The sequence below is a fragment of the Miniopterus schreibersii genome, assembly GCF_964146895.1.
Source record: "Miniopterus schreibersii genome assembly, chromosome: 12".
NCBI lineage: Eukaryota > Metazoa > Chordata > Mammalia > Chiroptera > Miniopteridae > Miniopterus > Miniopterus schreibersii.
This window is the reverse complement of record NC_138112.1, coordinates 4241218-4265070: the sequence shown is the minus strand read 5'-3', so window position 1 is coordinate 4265070 and position 23853 is coordinate 4241218. Positions and strand designations below refer to the sequence as shown.

The following is a 23853-nucleotide window of genomic DNA, read 5'->3' as shown; positions in this document are numbered from 1 at the left end:
TACATATTTTTTTTCTAGTGGGGGGTGCACCAATTGAATTCAACAAACGTTGGAGTGCTGGTTATGTGCTAGGTATTGTTCCAGGTACTTGGGACACAGCAGAGAGCAAAACAAAGGTTCCTGCCCTCATGGAGCTTACAGTCTAGTGTTTATGATCACTTTGCCTGCACACTGTCTGTGACCTTGGGCAAGTCACGGCACCTCTCTGTGCCTCTGTCCTCAGCCACCTGATGCTGAAAGAAGTGGACCCAGCCCAGACATGGGTGATGTGTCTGGTGCGTTATAGATGCTGAACAGACACCACCCCCAATCCACCACCCAGAAAATAGATCGGGCTAGAAGTTGACTTTTATTAATAAAGTACAAAGGGGGAGGGCAGAAGGATTGGAACTGTGTAGTCTGGTGTGCAGCTGGGTGGTCTGGTGTGCGGCTGCATAAACTGCTGCTGCTGCCACTGCTGCTTGGTGGCTGCCTTGCTGGCAAGGTCCTTGGCCTTCTCTGTACTGCCAATGCTGTCTCCTCTGCCTCCTCCTTGGCTTCTTTGACTGTCTCAGCAAGGCTTTTGGAAGGGACCTCACCTTGCAGCTTTGCCAAGATGTATTCAAAACCCTTCATCGTCTTGGTCACATTACTTTTGAACCGGGTGAGACCAAATTCCTGGACAGCTCTGAAGATGCCAAATAAGCTAGAAGAGACCCAGCCTTCCGGGCGGATTTCAGTACAGCTTCTGTTTTCAGTTCACACACTAAACAGTTCATTCCTCCACTATTATCAGCCAGGCGTGGTTGATGTTCCAGGTGAAGTTGGTCATGGTCTGGCTCTGTGGTTCCACAATAGAACCCTCCAGGATGTACACTGAGTGAGCAGCATTGACAGGAGTCTGGCTCAGCTCAGCGGGGCATCCTGTTGGTCTTGGTCAGGAGTTTCTGGGACAGGAGCTTCTGGTCAGGGGTCACCTCCCCATGCACTGTGTCTTCCGTCAAGACATGTTTACTGTAGGGATTCAGGTACTGGTGCTAGAAGGCAGTAAACTCTTGATCCCAGGAACTCTGGAGCATGCTGTGGCCCAGAAAATACTTCACCATCATCCCCAGTTGGGGCAAGGCTCAGCACCTGGTCAGCATGAGGGTGCAGTGGTGGGGGGAGGGTGCATGCCGGAGGTGGCACTCGGAAGTCAGGTCAGGTCAGCACATACCCACCGGGCTCAAAGCTCAGTCACCACCCTTCAATGCCTCACCAGCTGCTGCCACCGTGAGGAGTTGTCCAGTAGCCCTACATATTTTTGAAGGTTTTTTTCCTTGCCTCTTCCTCTTAGCTCAGGTCTGAACCTTTCCAGACGGTGCCAATAAAGACTTTAAAATAGAGAGTTGCAACTCAGAAGTTATTAATAACAGGCAGATAAGAAGATCCTAGAGATGAGGATCTCATGGAGATATGCTGGGTAGAGGAGGACCTCCAGAGAAAGGGGGAAAAGTCATTTTTTCTTAAGCACTTGTGCTAATAATTTATTTACGTATTTATTTTGTCCCTGAAATTTAAGGTGAGGTTTGGATGACTGTATAGCAATTGAAGGGGCCAACTAAAGTTATAAATGCACTTTAGTATCGGTCTGAAACTGGTAGAAACTGGCAGGCAACTGGGCCAAAAGGGGCCTAGAGTTGTGTTTTGTTTGGCTGTATCCTTCTGGGAGGTAGCGTAACCCACCATCTTTTAAAAAGGCAGTAGAGCTAGGTAGCTATATTAAACTTAGCAGCAATATAAGAAACTGGCCTCTTGTTTTATTTGCTACTTTTCATGCATTTATGGTAATTGCCCACTACCTTATACCAATGTGTTTTAAATTGATCCTCTTTGAGTTTTAGTATCTGTTTGAAAGGTAACCATAGCTTTTCTTGATTTACTGGTTTGAGGGAGGCAGAGCTGAACTGTGGTCCTTGCTTCTCCCTACTTTATATGAGGGCTTGCTGATTTGCTCAATCTGAATCCCAAGTTCCCTGGACCTCTTTGTGGGTCTGTCAATTTTCAGAGCTAAAGATGTAGGAAATCCTGTTTCTAGATGTATTTTGGTAGGTGATGTGTTCATTGTTTTTGCCGAGTAGTCTTTCCCTTAATGGATTTTAAAATGCCTCCTTCCTCTTACTCCCTAGGGAAGAGATTGGCAAACTTTTTCTCTAAAGGGTCAGATAATAAATATCTCAGGCTTTATGGGCTGTATGTGCTCTGTCGTAACCACTCCACTGCCGTTGTAGTGTGAAAGCAGCCTGTAAGCCATTGGCTATGGTGTGTTTCTATAAAACTTCTATTCACAAAAACAGACAATGACTGGATTTGACCCACAGGCCGTAGGTTGCCAACCCCTGCCTTAGAGCAGTGGTGTCCACTAGAACTCCCTGTAATGATGGAAATATATTCCATGTCTGTGCTTTCCAATATGGTAGCTGCCAGCCACATGTAGCTGTTGAGCACTTGGAATATGGCTAGGTGACTGAGGGGCTGGAATTTTAAAATTTGTCCTTTTAATTAGTTTAAATTAACTTAGCCCCGCATGGCTAGTAGCTACAGTGTTGGACACTGCAGCCGTAGAGCTCTGCACAGCTCCCTGAGCCAGGGCTTGATGAATGTTGCTTGCAATTAAATTGGGGAATTACATTTTTCTTCTGTTGTTACCAATAGGATAAAATGATGACAGAGAGAACCCTGTTGAAGGAGCGTTACCAGGAGGTCCTAGACAAGCAGAGGCAAGTGGAGAATCAGCTCCAGGTGCAATTAAAGCAACTTCAACAAAGGAGAGAAGAAGAAATGAAGAATCACCAGGTTTTCTGTTTATGTTAAAATTGTCGATAAGTAAAGCTATAGCCCTATGCAAACTTTGATTTTGTTTCCAAATTAATAGAAATAGGAAAGCAGTATTTAACTTTTTAATGGTTATCATAGAATTTTAAGGTTAAAAATAACTTTTGAGGGCATCTTGTTCAAACTCTCACTTCTGTTTTAGTTCAGAGAGAAAAGGATTATTTATTTAATATTGTTTGTTGACATAGTTGACAGTCTACCTAGAAAATCATTTGATTGGACTCTTATATCACATTATATTTAGAAATATAATTCTAGGTAGATTAAAAGTCTACATATAAAAACTGTAAAAATCTTCAAATTAGAAAAAATTTAAGAGAATATTTATAAAACCTCAAGTTACAAGAGATCATTTTAAGCCAGGCAGAAAACCCAGAAGCCATACAAAAATTTAATTACGTATGATTAAAAACTTTTGATACAGCGAATGATACAGAAAGTAAAAAGATCAATGTTAGTCTGAGAGAAAATATTTGTAGTGCATTTGATGAAGGGTTTAATATCCATGACATTCTGAGATTCCTATCAATTCATGGTGAAAGTCTAATAATCTAGAGAAAAGCCAGGAAAGGTTATTGTATTAGTTCCCTATTGCTGCTGTAACAATTTATCACGAATTTAGTGGCTTAAAACACAAATTCATAGGTCAGAAGTCCAACGTGGGTGTCATTGGGTGAAAATCAAAATATTAGCAAGGTTGTATTCCTTTCTAGGGGCAGTAGGGGAGGGTCTGTTTCTCGTTATTTCCATCTTCTTGAGAAGCTGCTCGCATTCTTGACTGTGGGAGCTCCCTTCCCCGTCTTTAGTCAGCAACATTGTATTTCTGACCATCTTCCCTGTCACAGCCTTCTCTGATCACAATCGAGAAAGAGTCATTTTAAAGACCCATGTTGTGATTAGATTGGGCCCACCCAGACAATCCAGGATTACTTTCCCATCTCAAGATTCTTACCTGCATCACATCTGCAAAATTTCTTTTCCCATGGAAGGTAACATATTCACAAGTTCCAGGGGTTAGAACGTGGACATGTTTTAGGGGAGGGGACTGTTATAGACAGTAATTCACAGAAGAGGAAAAGCAAATAGGTAATAAATATATGAAAAGAAGCTCAGCCTCACTGGTATTCATTTACTTAGCAAATATTTTTTAAGTTTCTTATCTGGGCTCTGAAGATTTAGTGGCGAAAGAAACAGTCTCTGCCTTCATTGATTACCTATTGTAGGTGGAGGAGACAGACAGTAAAAACAGTAAAGACTGGGAGGTAGTGAAATGCTCATTATAACTATTAGATACCATTGTTCCTTCTCCCCCAAGGGATTGGCAAAAATGAAGTAAGTTGTCAAGTATGAGGGAAAATTAATTTTTAGACATTGGTAGGAGTGTGAATTGTTATGACCTTTTGGGAAAAGTTATTAGGAATTGTCAGTTAAAATTTTAAATGTACATATACTGTGACCTAGCACACTCATTATTAAGAGTCTATTGTACAGAAATAGAAGTTTTTGTATGAAAGTATAGACATCTAGAATGTTTATTATAGTATTGTTTATAGTTACAACAAAGCTGGAATCAACCTGATGAACTCTTAACGGAGAATGGTTGGACAAACCACATATATACACATTATGTTATACGCAGCTATTTTTGTGTTAGATCTGTGTTTATTGACAGTATGTTCTTTTCAAGTGGGAAAAAAACCCAGGATGCAGAATAATGTATATAAAATAACCTCATTAAAAAAAAAAAAGCAGTGAAATACATACATAAGTTTACATGTGTTCGGGTGAGAATGGAGAAAGATGTGAAAGTACAAAACAATTAACACAGTGATTATGTTATGAATGGATTTGGTGTGAATTAGGGAGTGACTTTATCACTTTTTTATTACTTCTTATTACAAAAAATATATTTTTGTTAAGTAGTAAGAAAAGAAAAAATTAACCTCATGCATAATAAAGTAGGACCATAACAAAACAAGACCGTATTTCTTGAAACATTTCCACCCTGTGCAAGAATACCTTTCTTAGCATTCTTGGCAGGTTCATTCAGCCTTTATTTGAACACCAGTAATGAAGAACTTATTGCTTTACAAGGCAGTAAATTCCACTTTTTGAACAGTTAGAAATTCTTTTTCCTCTTGAATTAAAATCTGCTTTATTGTAACTATCTTCCTTGCATCTAAATACTGGCTTTTGGAGCTACTCATCAGCCAGATTCCTTCAATTCAATTTGAATTTACTGAAGTCAGTATGTTAAATTGTGATAGTTGAAAATAACTTTCAGACCAATAGAACTAATGTATTTCCTTCTTTGTTTGTGTGTGACTGGTTGTGTGGGATTCAGGAGATACTGAAGGCTATTCAGGATGTAACGATAAAGCGAGAAGAAACAAAGAAGAAGATAGAGAAAGAAAAGAAGGAGTTTTTGCAGAAGGAGCAGGATCTGAAAGCTGAAATTGAGAAACTTTGTGAGAAGGGCAGAAGGTAAATGATGCTGTTAAGAATAAAGACCCTATGTGTATATGCATAAGGGGCCAGTCCTGTTTGTATTTCTAGTTTCTTTCAGTCTAATTTTTTTTTTTAAAAAACAAGTAATGATTTTAGCTTCTCCAACACCCTGTGTTAGTTTAATAAAGAAAATTTCAGAGATTCACTAATACCTTGAAATAATAGCAGTTAACTGTTGGGTACCAAGTTTGATCAAGATTTTGATATGCATCTAACACCTATTTTACTTGCTTTATAACCTGATGTTTTAAAAGTTCAGGCTACAAGAATACTTTGATTATATTTATGCTATTCAGCACCAAAAGTAAATTTCTAATAGTAACACTAAGCTGTTTGGAAAGAATTGTTTAGTGAGCCTGTGTCCTCTTCTGGGTACGAAAGCAAGAGTAAGATGGGCATAGAATTTGATGACATTTTCAGTTTTTTAGGTTTCTTAGTCTGAGTTGTTTGGAAATCAAAATAGCTATGAATACTGTGATGATTTTATTTAAATTCTACTAAAACACATTTTTATTTATCAAGAAAACCTTGGCTTGCTAATGTATGAAAGAGCTAAGTGAAAAGTAGCAAGATCATTTGCTGAATCATTTTCCAAGTATGAGAGATGATAGTTATGAAAGGTCGTATGAGAAAGAATGTTTAGAAGAGGCCTTAAGACAAGTCAGTTGTTCTGTTGAGAATCTAGTGATAATGATTAGAAGATGGATACGTTGTCCGTGATGATCTATATGCCAGTAATTATGAAGCATGTACTAGAAGCAAAACACTGTACTAGGTTTTGTTGTCCATCCAAACAGCTAACCCCCCCCCCCCCCGAACAACATGTCCTCTGCCATCATCTTCATAGTCTATGTGGGGAAGATGAAGCATAGTTAGGCACCTGTAAGCAACTTAGCAGCAGATATCTTAAAGAACAGGAGTTGGGAAAGTGAGTCTGTAATTCTCTTCTAAGCTCCGTGAAAGATTTCCTTTTGATGTGTGCTCCATACACTGTACATATTTCCTTTTTTTTTAATGTTTTTATTGATTTCAGAGAGAGGAAGGGAGAGGGAGAGAGAGAGAGAAACATTAATGAGAGAGAACATCATTGATCAGCTGCCCCCTGCATGCCCCGTCCTGGGGATCAAGCCAGCAACCCAGGCATGTGCCCTGACAGAGAATCTAACTGTTACCTCCAGGTTCATGGGTAGATAGATGCTCAACCACAGAAACACCGGCTGGGCCATAGCTCTCTTCTTTACCATCTGATTGAATAGCTACAAATGGTGATGGATAAATTAACAATTTGCTGCTTGTAGTCTTGAAGATCTAATTGTTTTTTTTAAATGTATGTCATGCTTCCTGTAAATTTGGGCTTCATTTTCTCAGAAGTAGGGAAAGAAGTCGTCTGTGTGTATCTTTGTTGTAGCTGTGGTGTATAGGTTTTGTTTAGCATTCCATTAAACATAAGCACTGTAGGCACAAAGATTTTGGTCATTGTATTAGTATGCTCAGGCTCCCATAACAGAGTACCATAGACTGAGTGGCTTAAACAACAGAAATTTTACTTTCTCACAGTTCCAGAGGCTTGAAATCTAAGATCAAGATGCTGGCAAGGTTGGTTTCTGGTGAGACCTCTCTTCTTGGCTTGCAGACACAACTTCTTGCGGTGTCCTCGTATGGCTTTTCTTCTATGCACGCACTCTCCTGATGTCTCTCTTCTTCCTATAAGGACACCTGTCCTATTGGATTAGAGCCCCATCCTAATGACCTAATTTGACTTTAATTACCCCCTTAAACACCCTATCTCCAAATATAGCCATATCAGGGTTAAGACTTCAACATATGAACTTGGGGCACAGTTAAGTCTATAATGGACATATTTGCTATTCATAGCTCTTTCATTCTTTCAGCCAACCTTTATTGAATATCTACTATAAGCCAGACACTATGGGTCTGGAGAATGAAAAGCCCTCAAGGTGCTTGCTGTTTAATAGGGTAAATAGATAATTACAGAATAGCACAATGATACCATGATAGTTGTGGTATGAAAACATTTAGAAGTGTGTAACCAGACTGGGTAGGGGAGTGAGAGGACTTTCAAGAGGTAATCGGACCCTCGACCCTTCAGTCCACCAGGCTATGTTCTAACCCAGGGTGGGGAACCTTTTTCCTGCCAAGGGCCATTTGGATATTTATAACATCATTCGCAGGCCATAAAAAATTATCAACTTAAAAACTAACTATGAAAAAAGCTCCTAGATTTATTGAGTTTTGAGACCCGCCTTCGGTTGCATTGGCAGGGCCAAAATGATTTATACAGCCTGCAGGCCAGATGTTCCCCATCCCTGCTAATCACTGAGCCAAACTGGCCAGGGTGAGGACAGTTATTTTTATTATCTCTTGCTGTGTAAAAAAAAAAAGTAAAACTTAGTATCTTAAAATGACTAATTTATTATTTCTCAAAATTCTTTGGGTTGATGGAATTTCTGATGGCTCTGCTAATTTCTTTTGGAGTCATTGCTGTAGCTCTAGTCAGATGGCAGCTGGGAATGGAACATCCAAGGTGGGCTCAGCTGGTCCACTGGGATGTCTAAGTCTCCCCCCACACCTCCTTTCCCCCTCCCTCCCATGTTGTCTCAGGGCTTTTTCCTCTCCAGGTGGTCTTTCCAACAGAGTTCTTACTTGATGGCTCAGAGCTCCCAGTAGTGCAAAAGTGAATGCTTCCAGGCTTTCCTAAGGTGTAGTCTTGGCACTGGAACAGTGCTACTCCGTGGCATTCTATTGGTTAAAATGAGTCAGAGGCTAGCTCAGAATTAGTGTTGGAGGGGACTACCAAGAGCGTGAACACCAGGAGGCCTGATTCATTGGGAGGGGTCCATCTTTGGAGATTTGCTACCACAGCAAGTAACACACCTTATTTAACTTTTGCTGCTCAGCATGTATTAGTATTTTTAGCTATGGGAAATCATAGAAGTTATATAAATGGGTGATGCATAATTAGAGACGTTTTAGAAGTATGTAGGATTAATTATGGGGAGAGACAGAGGCTGGGATATCAACCATTAAGCTCTTACAGTAAAGTGAGTTTAAAAGGATCAGTGTAAAACTGATGGTGGTGGAATGAAAAGGAAGAAATGGATTCAGTAGGAATTGGCGATTTAAAATATTAAGACAGAGGATGAAGTAAAAAAATGTCACTGTTTTGACCCTGGGTAAGTATGTGCCACATGGACAGTAGTTGGGAAGTAGAATCCCAGTTCTAAGTTTTGTGCTTAAAATAATAAATTTGATGATATGGGATATGTGAATGAAAATACTTAGTAGGCAGTTGGAAACAGGAGACTTGGATACAGAAGAGATGCTATGTCTTGATTTGGTGTTGACGGCACAGAGATGATAGTTAACACTATGGAAGTGGATTTTCATGGGAGAAAGCTTAGGGTGGGGCTCAGTTCTGAACACTGAGGTACACCTACAGTTCAGGAGAAGAGAGAGGAAGGGAATGTAAGAAGGACAATCACAGGAAGAAAGGGAAGCGGTTTAGGACAGTAGAATGAGGTTTCAAAAGAGACGACGATTTAACAGTGTCAGCAGCCTGCTGGGAGGTGAAATGAGAGCCAGGTCTGAATAAAGGCCATGGTAATTATGGAGTGTAAGCAGTGGCACTTTTATACAGGGGAATTACGTTTTGTATTTATTTTCTCCCAATGTTTTATTATGAAAATTTTCAGACACGGGAGAAACTGTAAGTATTGTACATAAACATTTGCCACCTAGATTCAACAGTTAACATTCTGCTAAATTTAGTATCTTTCCATCCTGCTTTCTCTATCCATTCATCAGTCCTTTTTTTTTTTTTTTTTTTTTAAATTTTCACTCGAAGATATGTTTTTTGTTGATTTTAGAGGATGGGGAGAGAGAAACGTCAATCATTGCCTCCTGTAATACCCTGACTGGGGATCAGATCTGAAACTTAGGTTCTGCCCTGACCAGGAATTGAACACTCCACCTTTTGGTGTACAGACGAGGCTCCAACCAGCTGAGACACCCGGCCAGGGCCATCTTTTTCTTTTTTTATGCATATCAGAGTAAGTTGCATTCACAGTAACTTCACCTCTAAACCCATAAACATGTATATTATAATTAGAGTTTAATATTATTTGCATTTCCTTTTTTTTTAAAATTCTCACCCGAGGAATGAGGATACTTTTTCCATTGATTCAGAGAGAGTGGAGGGGAGAGGGAACGACAGAGAGAGAGGGAGAAGGAGAGGGGGCGGAGAGAGAGAGAAACACCAATGTGAGACCCACATCTATTGGTTGCCTCTCGCATGTGCCACAATCAGGGCCGGGGATCAAACTGGCAACCCAAGTACATGCCCTTGACCAGGAATCAAACCTGCAGCCCTCCAGTGCTCAGGCCAACACTCTTAACTGAGCCATGCTGACCAGGGCTGCATTTCCTCTTTTTAGTAATAAAATGTATATGCAGTTAAATACATAAATCTTAAGTGTGCCATTGAATGAGTTTTGGTAAATGCATGTATCTGTGTAATCAATCCCCATAAAGATACAGGGAATACTACCATTAAGTCAGATGGTTCCCTGGTGTACCTTTCCAGTCAGTCCCTGTCCCAGCTCTCCCAACGGCAACCACTGTTCTGATTGTTTCACCATTTGAATTCTGCCTGTTCTAGAACGTCACATAAATGAAATCATACACTATGTAATCTTTAATGTAGAACTTCTTTCATTCAGCTTTTGAGTGCTTTTGACACTCATTCAGTTTGTCTCTTTTATTGTCAAGTAGTATTCCTTTTGTTAATATACCGGTTTGTTTAGCCATTCTTTTGTTGATGAGCTTGTAGCAGCTTCCAGATTTTGATTATTATGAACAAACTGCTGGGAACATTCAAGTGCAACTCTGTGTGTCAACATGTGCTTTTATTTCTCTTGAATAAATTCCTAGGAGTAAAATGCTGGATTGTAGGGTAGGTATACTATGTTTAGTTTTATAAGAAATGGACAGGTATATTTCCAAAATGAATATGCCATTTTACACTCTACCTACAAGGTATGAAAGTTCTGATGGTTTTATATCCTTGCTGTTGAAGTGGTTATGGAGTGGTGTTTTATTGTGGTTTTAATTTGCATTCTTCTAATGACTAGTACTATCAATCACTTTTTCCATATGCTTGGTGGCCATTCATATATCTGTTTTTGTGAAGTGTTCAGTCAAATTTTGTTTTGGTTGAGTTTTTGGCTTTTTTTTATTGTGTAGTAAGAAGTTCTTTACACAGTCCAAATATAAGTCCTTTGTTATGTGTTCTGTGAAAATTTTCTTCTACTCTGACTTACTCATTTTATTGAGTAAGAAATGCAAATATTGAATAGTTTATTGGGCTCAGCCCGTGTGGCTCAGTCATTGAGTGTCAACCCATGAATCAAGACTTGCCCATTTGATTCCCAGTTGGGACACATTCCCGGGTTGTGGGCTTGATCCCCAGTAGGGTGCATGCAGGAGGCTGCTGATTGATGTTTCTATCTCTTTATCCCTCTCCCTCTCTCTCTCAAATCAATAAAAATGTATTTTTAGAAATGAGAGAATAGTCTATTGATTTTTGGAGAGAGAAAGGGGAGGGAGAGTAAGAGAGAAATATCAATGTGAGAGCGAAACATCAATCGGCTGCCTCCTGCACATCCCTTTCCTGGGAATCGAGCTTGCAACCTGGGCATGTGCCCTGACTGGGAATTGAACTGGCAACCTTTCAGTGTGCACGAGGACACCCAACCAATTCAGCCACACCAGCCAGGCCCCAGCACCATTTCTTGAAAGGACTTTGCTTTCCTTATTGAATTCCTTGACACCTTTGCCAAAAACCAAATGCAGTAGGAGTCATTTGTATAGTGAGTCTATTTTTGAGTACTATTCTGTTGCATTGATATTTTAATATATTTTTACACCAGATCATGCTGTCGTGATTATTACGATGATTTTATAGTAAGTCATGAAGTCAAATACTGCAAGGTATTCTACATTTTTCCCCCCAAGATTGCTTTGGTTATTATATGTACATTTGCATTTTTATGTTTATTTCCGTGTGTGTGTGTGTGCGCGCGCGCGTGTGTGTGTGTGTATGGATGTATTTAGAAGCAGCTTTCCAGTCCCTTCTAAAACAAAATAGAATTGGTGAGAACACAGTTGTCTTGAATCTATAGATCAGCTTAGGGGATATTGACATCATAATATTGAATCCTCCCATCCATAAATATGATATAACTTTGTGTTTATTTAAGTCTTTCATTTACACTAACAACATTTTATAATTTTCAGTGTATAGGTGTCACACATCTTTCTTTAAATTTCTAAAGAAATTTATTCCTAAGTATTTTATGTTCTTTGACACTGAGTAGAATCACCAGGTTTTTAAAATTTTCCCAGTTTTCTAGTATGTAAGAATACAGTTTATGTTTGTGTATTAACCTTCTACCTGCCAACTTTTCTAAATTCACATATTAGTTATTTTATAGATTCCCTAGGATTTTCTACATACAAAATCATGGCTTCTGTGAATATACACTTTTACTTCTTCCTTTCAAATCTTAAACCTTTTATTCTTGAAAATATTATTGCACTGGCTAGTACCTCCAATACAACGTTGAATAGAGAGACAGCCTTGCATTGTTCCTGCTCTTAGGGGAAAATGCTTAAGATTTTATCGTTAAGTTTGATGAGAGCTATAGGGTTTTTTAGATGCCCTTTATCAAATTGAGGAAGTTCTCTAGTTCTAATTTTCTGAGAGTTCTTAACATGAACGGGTGCTTAATTTTGTAAAATGGTTTTTCTGCATCTATTAAAATTATCAAATTATTTTTCCCTTTGATTCTATTAATATGGTGAATTACATTTATTTTCAAATGTTAAACTAATCCTTCATTTTTGGGATAAACCCAACTTGGACAAGATACATTGTTTTTATATATTTCTAGATTTGTCTTGCTAATATTTTTAAAGGATTTTTTAATCTGTGTTTATGGAAGCACATTGTTCTGTATTTTTCTCATTTTTAAAAATTATATCACTTGCTGAGGGGATGATGTTAATATCTTTGTGACTCTAGAATTTTCTCTTTCCTTTTTTTAAAAATATTTTTATAGATTTCAGAGAGAGGAAGGGAGAGGGAGAGAGAGATAGAAACATCAGTGGTGAGAGAGAGTCATTGATCAGCCACCTCCTGCTCCCATTGTCGTCGTCCCAGTCCGTCCGTCCCGTCCCGTTCCCCCCCCCCCCTCCCCCCCCCCCCCCCCCCCCCCGGCCAGGGATTGAGCCCACAACCCAAGCGTGTGCCCTGACCGGGAATCAGACCGTGATCTCCTGGATCCTAGGTCAACGCTCAACTGCTGAGCCACACTAATTGGGCACTCTTTCATTTTTTAAAAAAACAGTTAATAAACTCTTCAGTTCATTTCATGACTATAGAAAAATTTTATAAACAGAATACCTGCATGTCTTTTCTGTATGTATCAAACACATACAACACACACACACTATTGTGTGTGTTTGTATTTTACAGTAGAGGTAAGTAAAGGAGAAAATCTTAGCCTAAGACACGAATCTCTTGATTATTTTTACCAATTTTCATATTTAAATCTGTTTAACTTGCACTAATAAAATAAATGAATATCAGAGTTAGATAGGATTTAATGCATTTTTAAAGGTTTTTTTCCTTTTTTATTGAGTTTATTGGGGTAACATTATTCAATAAAATTATATAGGTTTCAGGTATATAATTCTATATATTGTATTGTGTGTTTACCCCCCTAAGTCAAGTCTCCTTCCATCGTGATTTATCCCCCCAATACTCTCTTCTACCTCCCTCCACATCCCCTTCCCTCTGGTAATCACCATACTATTGTCTGTGTCTATGAGTTTTTTATTTATTTTATTATTTTTTTCTTAATCCCTTCACCTTTTCACCCAGCCCCGCAACCCCCTTCCCCTCTGACAGTTGTCAGTCTGTTCTCTATGATTCTGTTTCTATTTTATTTGTTTATTTTGTTCATTAGATTCCACATATGAGTGAAATCATATAGTGCTTGTCTTTCTCTGGCTTATTTTACTTAGCATAATGCTCTCCAGGTCTATCCATGCTCTTGCACAGTGTAAATGTATCACAGTTGTTGTTTTTTAATTGATCTTAGAGGAATGGGGGCGAGGGAAAGAGAGACAGAGAATCATTGGTTGCTTCCTGCATGCTCCCTGACTAGGGATTGAACCTGCAACCTGGGTATATGGCCAGACTAGGAATCAAACCTTTTGGTGTATGGGATGACACTCCAACCAATTGAGTCAGGGCCTTACCACAGCGTTTTTATACACTCATCCACTAATGGACACTTGGGCTATCAATCTTTTCTATTGTAGATAACACTGCAGTGAACATAGGGGTGCATATATTCTTTCAAATTAGTGTTTCAGGTTTCCTCGGATAAATTCCCAGAAGTGGAATTGCGGAGTCATAAGACAGTTCCAGTTTTAATTTTTTTGAGGTAACTCCATACTGCTTTCCATAGTGTCTACACCAATCTGCATTCCCACTAACAGTGCATGAGGGTACCCTTTTCTCCACATCCTTGCCAACACTTGTTGTTTTTTGATTGATAGCTGTTCTGAAGTGTGAGGTAATATCTCATTGTTGTGTTTGTTGTTACTCCTCACCTGAGGATATTTTTTCCACTGAGTTTTAGAGAGTGGAAGGGAGGGAGGGAAAGGGGGGAGAAAGAGAAAGAGAGAGAAACACTGATGTGAGAGAGAACAATCTATGGATTGGTTGCCTCCCACACACGCCCCGACCCGGGCAGGGGATTGAACCTGTGACCCTTTGGTGTGCGGGCCAACACTCTGACCACAGAGCCACACCAGCCAAGGCTCTCATTGTGATTGTAATTTGCACTTCTCTGATAATTAGTGACATTGAGCATCTGTACATACATCTATTGGCCATCTGTATATCCTCTTTGGAGAAGTGTCTATTCAGGCCCTCTCCCCGTTTTTTAATTGTATTGTTTGTTTTTTTGGTATTGAGTTTTATAAGTTCTTTATAAATTTTGGGTATTAACCCTTTATTAGATGCATCATTGGAGAATATGTTCTCCCATTCAGTGGTTGTCTTTTCATTTTGTTGATGGTTTTCTTTGCTGTGCAAAAACATTTTAGTTTAATGTCCCATTTTTTAATTTTTTCTTTTGTTTCCCTTACCCGAGGAGATATATCAGAAAAAATATTGCTACACGAAATGTCCAGGATTTTGCTGCCTGTTTCTTCTAGGCTTTTTATTTTTTTGAGTCTAACATTTCAGTCTTTAATCCATTTTGAGTTTATTCTTGTGTATGGTGTAAGAAGGTGGTCTAGTTTGGAGTTTTTGTTTGCATGTATCTAATTTTTTCAACACCATTTATTGAATAGACTCTTTACCCCATTGTATATTTTTGCCTCTGTCAAATATTAATTGACTATAAAGACATGGGTTTATTTCTGGGCTCTCTATTCTGTTCCATTGATCTATATGTCTGTGTTTATGCCAGTACCATGCTGTTTTGATTACTATGACCTTGTAATATAATTTGAGATCAGGTAGTGTGATTCCTCAGACTTTGTTCTTTCTCAAGATTGCTGCTGCTACTTGGGGTCTTTTGTGGTTCCACATAAATTTTTGTATTATTCTTGTTCTGGGAAATACTCCAGTGGTATTTTGATAGGAATTGCATTGAATCTATAGATTGCTTTGGATCGTGTGGGCATCTTAATGATGTTAATTCTTCCTATCCATGAACATGGTATATGCTTCCACTTATTTGTATCTTCAGTTTCTTTCTTCAGTGTCTTTTAATTTCCTGAGTACATGTCTTTTATCTCCTTGGTTAAATTTATTCCTAGGCATTTTATGTTTTTTGAAACATTTGTAAATGAGATTGTTTTCTTTGTTTCCCTTTCTGATAGTTCATTATTGGTGTAGAAAATGCAACCAATTTCTGGATATTTATTTTGTTTCCTGCTACATTACTGAATTCATTGACCAGTTCTAGAAGTTTTTTGGTGGAATCTTTAGGGTTATCTATATACAGTATCATTTGGAAATAATGAGTTTTACTTTTTCCTTTGTAATTTGTATGACTTTGAGTTCTTATCTGATTGCTGTGGCTAGGACTTCTAGCACTCTCTTGAATAAGAGTGGTGAAAGCAGACATCCTGTCTTGTTCCCGATCTTAATGGAAATGCTTGTAGTTTTTTCCATTGAGTATGATGTTGGCCGTGGGCTTCTCACATATGGTCTTTATTATGGTAAGGTATATGTTCCCTCTATCCTCACTTTGCTGAGAGTTTTTATCATAAACGGTGCTGGATTTTATCAAATGTTTTTTCTGCATCTACTGATATGATATGTGGTTTGTATTCCTCATTTTGTTTATGTGATGTATCACATTTACTGATTTGTGGGTATTGTACCAACCTTGCATCCCCAGAATGCATCCCACTTGATCATGGTGAATGATCTTTTTAATGCTGGATCTGGTTTGCTAATATTTTGTTAAGGATTTTAGCATCTATTTTGACCAGGGATTTTGGTCTATAACTTTATTTCTTTGTAGTGTCTTTATCTGATTTTGGAATGAGGATAATGCTGGCCTTGTAAAATGAGCATGGAGTCTTCCCTACTCTTGAATTTTATGGAATAGTTTGAATGTTTCGTAAAGTTCACCTGTGAAGCTATCCAGTCCTGGACTTTATATTGTTGGGAGTTTTTTTTTTATTACTGCTTCAAATTCTCTAGTTGTTATCTGTATACTCAGGTTCTCTGATTCTTCCTGATTCAGTTTTGGAAGATTGTATATTTCTAGGAATTTATCCATTTCATCTAGGTTGTCCAATTTGTTGACATATAGTTGTTCATAATATTTTCTTACAACCCTTTGTATTTCTTTGGTGTCAGTTGCCATTTTTCCTCTTTCATTTCTGATTTTATTTATTTGGGTCCTCTCTCTTTTTTTCTTGATGAGTCTGGTTAAAGGTTTGTCAGTCTTGCCCTGGCTGGTGTTGCTCAGTGGTTAGAGCATTGGCCTGTTAACTAAAGTGTCGAGGCTTTGATTACTGGTTAAGGGCACATACCTGGCTTGCAAGTTTGATCCCTAGCACCAGTTGGGGCACATATGGGAGGCAACTAATCAATGTATCTTTCTCAAATTGATGTCTCTCTCTCTCTTCCTCTCCGTCCCTCCCTTCCACTCTCTAAAAATCAGTGGAAAAAAGATTCTCGTGAGAATTAACCATTAAAAAAAGGTTTGTCAATCTTGTTTATCTTTTTGAAGAACTAGCTCTTTGTTTCATTGATATTTTGAATTTTTTTTTTTTTACTCAATTTCATTTATCTCTGCCCTGATATTTATTATTGCCTTCCTTCTACATACTTTGGGCTTTGTTGTTCTTTCTCAGGTTCCTTTAATGTAAAGTTAGATTGTTTGACATTTTTTTGTTTCTTGAGATAGGCCTGTAATGCTATGAATTTCCCTCTTAGACTACATTTGTTGTGTCCCATAGATCTTGGATTGTTGTGTTCTCATTTTTGTTTGTTTCAAGGCATCTTTTGATTTTTCCTTGATCTCATTGTTAACCCACTCATTGTTTAGTAACATGTTATTTAGCCTTCATGTCTTTGTGTGTTTTTCAGTTTTTATCATGTGATTGAGTTTAGTTTTATACCTTTCTGGTCAGAGAAGATGCTTGGTACGATTTCAGTATTGTTAAACTGATTGAGACTTGTTTCGTCTCCAAACATGTGGTCTGTTCTAGAAAATGTTTTACGTGCACTTGAAAAACATGTATATTCCGCTGCTTTGGGTGAAATGCTCTAAAGATAACTATTAAATCCATCTGATCTAGTGTGTCGTTTCAGGCCACTGTTTTCTTGTTTATTTTCTGTCTGGAAAATCTATCCATTGATTTCAATGGGTTGTTAAAATCCCCTACTATGACTGTATTACTGTCCTCTCTCCCTTTGTGTCCATCAAGATTTGCTTACATATATAGGTTGGGTGCATAAATGTTTACAAGGGTTCTATCCTCTGGTTGGATTGCTCTTTTTATTATTATGTAGTGTCCTTCTTTGACTCTTACTTGCCTTTGTTTTAAAGTCTATTTTGTCAGATGTAAATATTGCTATTCCAGCATTTTCCCCCCTTTCCATTGCATGAAATACCTTTCTCCATCCATTTACTTTTAGTCTGTGTGTACCTTTCATTCTGTGGCGGTTCTCTTGTAGTCAGCATATATATGGGTCTTGTTTTCTTACCTGTTCAGCTACCCTATGTCTTTTAATTGGGGCTTTTAAGCCATTTACATTTAATGTAATTATCAATGGGTATGTATTGCCATTTTATTTTTTTAACTATATTCCTCTGTTTTTTCCCTTCCCTCCCTCCCTCCCTCCTCCCCTCCTTCCCTCCTCCTCCCTCTTCCTATCTTTCTCCCTCTCCCTCTTCTCCCTTCTCCCTTCCTCTTCTCTCTCTTCCTTCTTCTTCTTCTTCCTTCTTCTCCTCCCCCTCCTCCCCTCCTCCTCATCCTCCCAAATGTCCCTTAGACTGTCCTCATTTTTTAAATTCTTTTTTCTTTTTCCTGCTCTGATTGGGTGTATTTTTCTGCCTTGTCTTCCAAATTACTGATTTGATCCTCTGCTTCATTCAACCTACTGTTTATTCCTCCTAGTGTATTCAGTTCAGATATTGTATTCTTCCTCATTTCTGACTAGTCCTTTTTCATGCTCTTGAGCATGCTTGTAACCATAACTTTGAACACTATATCTAATAAATTGCTTTCATCTATTTCATATAGCTCTTTTTCTGGAGATTTCTCCTATTTGATTTGGGGGCTTTTACTTTGTCTTCCCATTTTGGCTGCATTCTTATGTTTGTTTCTATATATAAGGTAGATCTACTGTGGCTCCCAGTCTTCATGGGGTAGACTAACGTAGAAGGTGTTTTGTAGGGTCCAGTGGTGCAGTCTCCTTGATCACCTGAGCTTGGTGCTCCAGGGATGTCCTTTGTATGAGTTATGTGGACCTTCCTATTGTAATTGAGTCTTGATTACTATTGGCTAGTTTATGTCTGGGGTTGAGCCCCCCCCCCCAGGCTGACTGACCATAAGGCTCACCCTCAGCCTTGGCATGTGAGCTGCTGTGAAGGTTCTGACCACATGAAGCAGAATTCACCTCAGCAGGGTTTGGTGCCTTCCATGATCTCCCTGTGGATTATGTCGCTTGTGAAGCTTATTGGATCCTGCTCTGATGTTGTCTGAAGCTGGCCACTGGGTGTGTTGTTTCTGGGCCTTTTTGGATGGGCTCTGATGCAGGCCAGTGCCAGATACTGCCTTTGACTGGTCCTGGACAACCTGTTTGGAGCAGTTTTGATGTGGATTCTTCTATAAATTCTTGGCTATAAGACTTGTTTTCAGCTAGTCATCAGTTGATTTTTCAGGATGATTGTTCTGTAATTTAGTTGTAATTCCAGTTTTGTCCTGGAAGGAAGTGAATGTAGTTTCCACCTACTCCTCCACTACCTTGAATTCCACTTTTTCCTTTTAATTCTGTCCATTTTTGTTTTTTATATTTTGAAGCTTTGTTATATACATTTATCATTGCTATACTCTCTTAATAAATTGTTCATGTTATCATTATGAAATATCTCTATCTTTCTCATACTCTCTTTTTTTCTCAGATTTTTAATTAATTTTTAGAGAAAGAGGAAGGAAGAGGGAGAGGGCGGGGCAGAGAGAGGAGTGGGGAGAAACATTGATGCGAGAGTGGATCATTGATCCGCTGCCTCCTGCATGCCCCCTACCAGGGATGGAACCCGTAACATGGGCATGTGCCCTGACCAGGAATTGAACCAGCATCCTTGTAGTGCATGGGACCATGCTTAACCAAGTCACACCTGCCAGAGTTTTATCATACTCTTTATGTTAAAGTTTACTTAATCTGGTATTATATAGATACTGCAGTCTTCTGATGTTTATTCTTTACATACTGTATATTTTTCCATCATTCATCCTTAGCTTATCTACAGATTTATGTCTTAAATATCTGTTTACATAGCATGTATTTTTTCATCATTTACCTTCACCCTATCTACAGTTTATATAATTTGGTCCTTTAAAAAATCTATTCTGACAATTGCCTTTTAATTAAATGTTTTATTTTACTTATATTTAATGTAATTATTGATACGGTTTGATTTAGGTCTGTTCTGATTCTTTGAGTACTCTTTAAATTTTTATTTTTATTTTGCCATTTCCCCCCAGAATATACATTTGTTACTTAAATTCACTGGCAATGCGTATTATAAAGAAAAACTACCTGCCTGCTGATTATGCTGTATTAGAAAGGCTTGTGATTTTCTTGGATAAAGTATTTGGGAAATTTTCCTTGTCTTAATTGTAGAAGCACTGGGGTTTTGTAGAAGACAAATTGGATTGTTTGTCTTCCTGGTGTTGAGATGTGTAAATTCTTCATATATTTTGGATATTAGCTCTTTATCAGATGAATCATTGGTAAATATGTTCTTCTGTATGATGGGTTCCCATTTCGTTTTGTTGATGGTTTCCTTTATGTGTAGAAGTTTTTTAGTTTGATATAGTCCCAGTTGTTTATTAGTTCCTGCGTTTCCTTTGCCCTTTGAGATGTATCAATACAAATATTGCTCCAGAGATCTCTGAGATGTTACTGCCTGTTATTTCTTGTAGGAATTTTATGGTTTCACCACTTACATTTAAGTCTTTTATCCATGTTGAGCTTATTGCTGTGTGTGGTGTAAGTTGGTTGTCTAGTTGCATTTTTTTTGCAGGTACCTGTCCAGTTTTCCCAACATCATTTATCGAATAGACTGTTTTTACTCCATTGTATGCTCTTGCCTCCTTTGTCAAGTATTAATTGACCATGAAGGCCATGGGTTGATTTCTGGGCTCATGGGTTGTGTTCTGTTCTATTGATCTATATGCCTGTTCTTGTGCCAGTACGAGGCTGTTTTGATTACAATGGCTTTGTAGTATATTTTGATATCTGGTCTTGTGATTCCCTCCAACTTTGTTCTTTCTCATATTGCTGAGGCTATTCGGGGTCTTTTTTGGTCCCATATAAAATTTTTGGAATATTTGTTCTAGATCAAATGAGATATGCCATTGCTATTTTAATGGGAATTATGTTGAATCTATAGATTGCTTTGGGTATGGACATTTTAATGATGTTAATTCTTCCTGTAAATGAAGATGGTATATACCTTCAGCAGTTTATATCTTTCTCTATTTCATTCTTCAGTGTCCACTAGTCACAGGTCTTTTACTTCCTTGTTTAAGTTTATTCCTAGGTATCTTATTTTTTTATTGCTGTTGCAATAGTAAATGGGAGTTTTCTTAGTTTTTCTTTCTGAGAGTTTATTATTGGTGTATAAAAATGAAACTGATTTCTGGATATTATGTATCCTGCTACTTTGCTGAATTCATTTATTAGATCTAGTAGGTTTTGGTGGAGTCTTTAGGGTGCTCTACATATAATATTATGTCATCTGTGACTAATGACAGTTTACTTCCTCCTTTCCAATTAGGATGCCTTTTATTTCTTCTTCTTGTGTGATCTCTTTGGCTAGGACTTCCAGTGCTATGTTGAATAAGAGTGATGAAAGTGGACACCTTTGTCTTGTTGCTGATCTTAACAGAAACACTTTTTGTTTTTGCCCATTGAATATGATATTGTCTGTAGACTGTTTTATATGGTCTTTATTATGTTGAGGTATGATCCCTCTATTCCCAACTTGCTGAGACTTTTTATCATGAATGGGTACTGGATTTTGTCAAATTCTTTTTCTGTACTTATTATCCCTGGGATAATTCCCACGTAGTCATGATGTATGGCCTTTTTAGTATATTGCTGGAGCCTATTTGCTAGTATTTTGTTGAGAATTTTAGCATCTATTTCATCAGGAATATTGGCCTGTAATTTTCTCTCTTTGTAGTGTCTTAACTAGTTTTGGAATTAGGAGAATGCTGGCCTTATAAAAAAGAGTTTGGAAGTCTTCCCTCCTCTTGAATTTTTGGGAATAGTTTGAGAAGGATAGGTGTTAGTTCTTCTTTGAATGTTTGGTAAAATTTATCTGTGAAGCCATCAGATCCAGAACTTTTTTTGTTGGGTGTTTTTTATTACTGCTTCCATTTTATTAGTTGTTAGCAGGTTATCTGATTCTTCCTGATTAAGTTTTGAAAGGTTGTATGTTTCTTGGAATTTGTCCATTTTACCCAGGTTTTCCAAATTGTTGGCATATAGTTATTCATAATATTTTCTTACAATCCTTTGTATTTCTGTGATGTCAGTCGTTACTTCGCCTCTTCATTTCTCATTTTTATTTATTTGGGTTCTCTCTGTTTCTTGGTGAGTCCGGCTAAAGGTTCATCAATCTTGTTTATCTTTTCAAAGACCAACTTTTGGTTTCGTTGATCTTTTTTTTTGTATTTTTTTCAAGATTATATGTCATTTATTTCTGCTCTGATCTTTATTATTTCCATCTTTCTGCCACTCTCCACTTTTCTTGTTTTTCTAGTTCTTTTAGTGTGGATCCCTATTGTTTATATGAGATTTTTTTGTTTCTTGAGGCAAGCCTGTAATACTATGAAATTCCCTCTAAGGACTGCTTTTGCTGTGTCCTAGTGATTTGGGGGTTGTTGTTTTTCCATTTTAATTTATTTCCAGTGTTGTTGTTTTTAATGTGTTTTTATTGCTATCAGAGAGAGGAAGGGAGAGTGAAAGAGACAGAAATATCGATGATAGAGAATCGTCAATTGCTGCCTACCACGCAACCCCACTGGGCATAGAGCCTGCAACCTAACATGTCCCCTGACCAGGAATCAAACTGTCATCTCCTGGTTCTTGGGTCAATCCTCAGCCACTGAGCCACACCAGCTGGTCTCTTTCTAGTAATTTTTTATTTCTTCCTTGATGGCCTTGGTATCCCATTTATTGTTTAATTGCATGCTATTTAGCCTCCACGTGTTTGCCCTTTTTTTGGGTTTTTTATTTTAGTTGATAGAAATCAACTAGAAAGTTTCATGCAGTTTTGATTTGAGAACATGCTCGGTGTGCTTTCAGTCTTTTTTAATTTGTTAAGATTAATTTTGTGTCTTAATGTGGTTTATCCTTGAGAATGTTCGTGTGCCCTTGAGAAGAATGTATATTCTGCTGCTTTGGGATGAAATATTCTGTAAAGATCAGTTAAATCAGTCTGATCTTGTGTGTTGTCTAAGGTTGCTGTTTTATTGTTGATTTTTTGTCTGGAAGATTTATTCAGTGATGATAGGTGTTAAATTCCCTTATTATGACTGTATTGCTGTCCATCTCTGTTAAAAAGTCCACCAATATTTTTTTAATGTATATTTAGGTACATATGTGTTTACAAGGGTATGTCTTCTTGTTAGATTGATCCCATTAGGATTATGTAGTGACCTTCTTTGTCTCTTTTATGGCCTTTGTTTTGTTTTTAAATATATCTTGATTTCAGAGAGGAAGGGAGAGGGAGAGAGAGAGCTGAAACATCAGTGATGAGAGAGCTGTCATTGATTGGCTGCCTCCTGCACGCCCCCTACTGGGGATCGAGCCTGCAACCCGGGCAGGTGCTCTGACCAGGAATTGAACCGTGATCTGGATCCTAGGTCAATGCTCAACCACTGAGCCACACCCAGCCGGGCTATGGCCTTTGTTTTGAAGTCTGTTATGTCACATATGAATATTGCTACCCCACCTTGTTTTTCGTTTCCATTTACATGGAAAAAAATTTTCCATCCCTTCACTTTCATCCTATGTGTGTCTTTTGTTCTGAAATGGGACTTGTATTCAGCATATACTTGGGTCATGTTTCCTTATCCATTCAAGTACCCTGTATCTTTTGATTGGAGCATTAATCCATTTACATTTAAGGTTATTAATTGTATGTACTTATTTATTGCCTTTTTTACCATTATACCTATGTTTCTCTTCCTATATATTTCTTCTTATTCTTAAAGCAGTCCCTTTAACATTTCTTGCAGTGCTGGTTTGGTGGTAATGAACTCCTTTAGCCCTTTTTTTTTTTCCCATTGTCCGGGATGTTCTTTATTTTTGTCTTCAATTTTGAATGATAGCCTTGCCCAATAAGAGAGTCTTGGTTTCAGGTCCTTGGTTTTCATTACTTTGAATACTTCATGCCATTCCCTTCTGGCCTGAAGTGTATCTCTTGAAAAATCAGCTCATAGTCTTAGGGGAATTCCCTTGTAGGTAACTTAGTATTTCTCTCTTGCTCTCTTTAAGATTCTCTCTTTGTCTTTAACCTTTGCCTTTTTAATTATGTGTCTCTGTGTGGTTCTCTTTGGGTTCGTCTTGATTGGGACTCTGTGCTTCCTGAGCCGTTGTGACTTTTTCCTTCACCAGGTTAGGGAAGTTTT

General features: G+C 38.0%; 1 protein-coding gene and 1 pseudogene across 6 annotated transcripts in view; one reads left to right on the top strand and one right to left on the bottom strand.

Moving 5' to 3' along the window:
• The window catches only part of RNF214 (ring finger protein 214), a 50303-nt gene that overhangs the window by 6123 nt on the left and 20327 nt on the right, over positions 1-23853 (top strand). For all 5 annotated transcript variants that reach the window (XM_081153198.1, XM_081153200.1, XM_081153199.1 and 2 more), the window contains 2 exons: positions 2674-2814; positions 5198-5337. In XM_081153198.1, coding sequence (XP_081009324.1) covers positions 2674-2814; positions 5198-5337 — 281 coding nt within the window. The remainder of the gene's footprint in view (positions 1-2673; positions 2815-5197; positions 5338-23853) is intronic.
• Positions 254-1164, bottom strand: LOC308564690 (PRELI domain-containing protein 1, mitochondrial pseudogene; annotated as a pseudogene). The gene has a single exon. The product of its transcript is annotated as a PRELI domain-containing protein 1, mitochondrial pseudogene (transcript).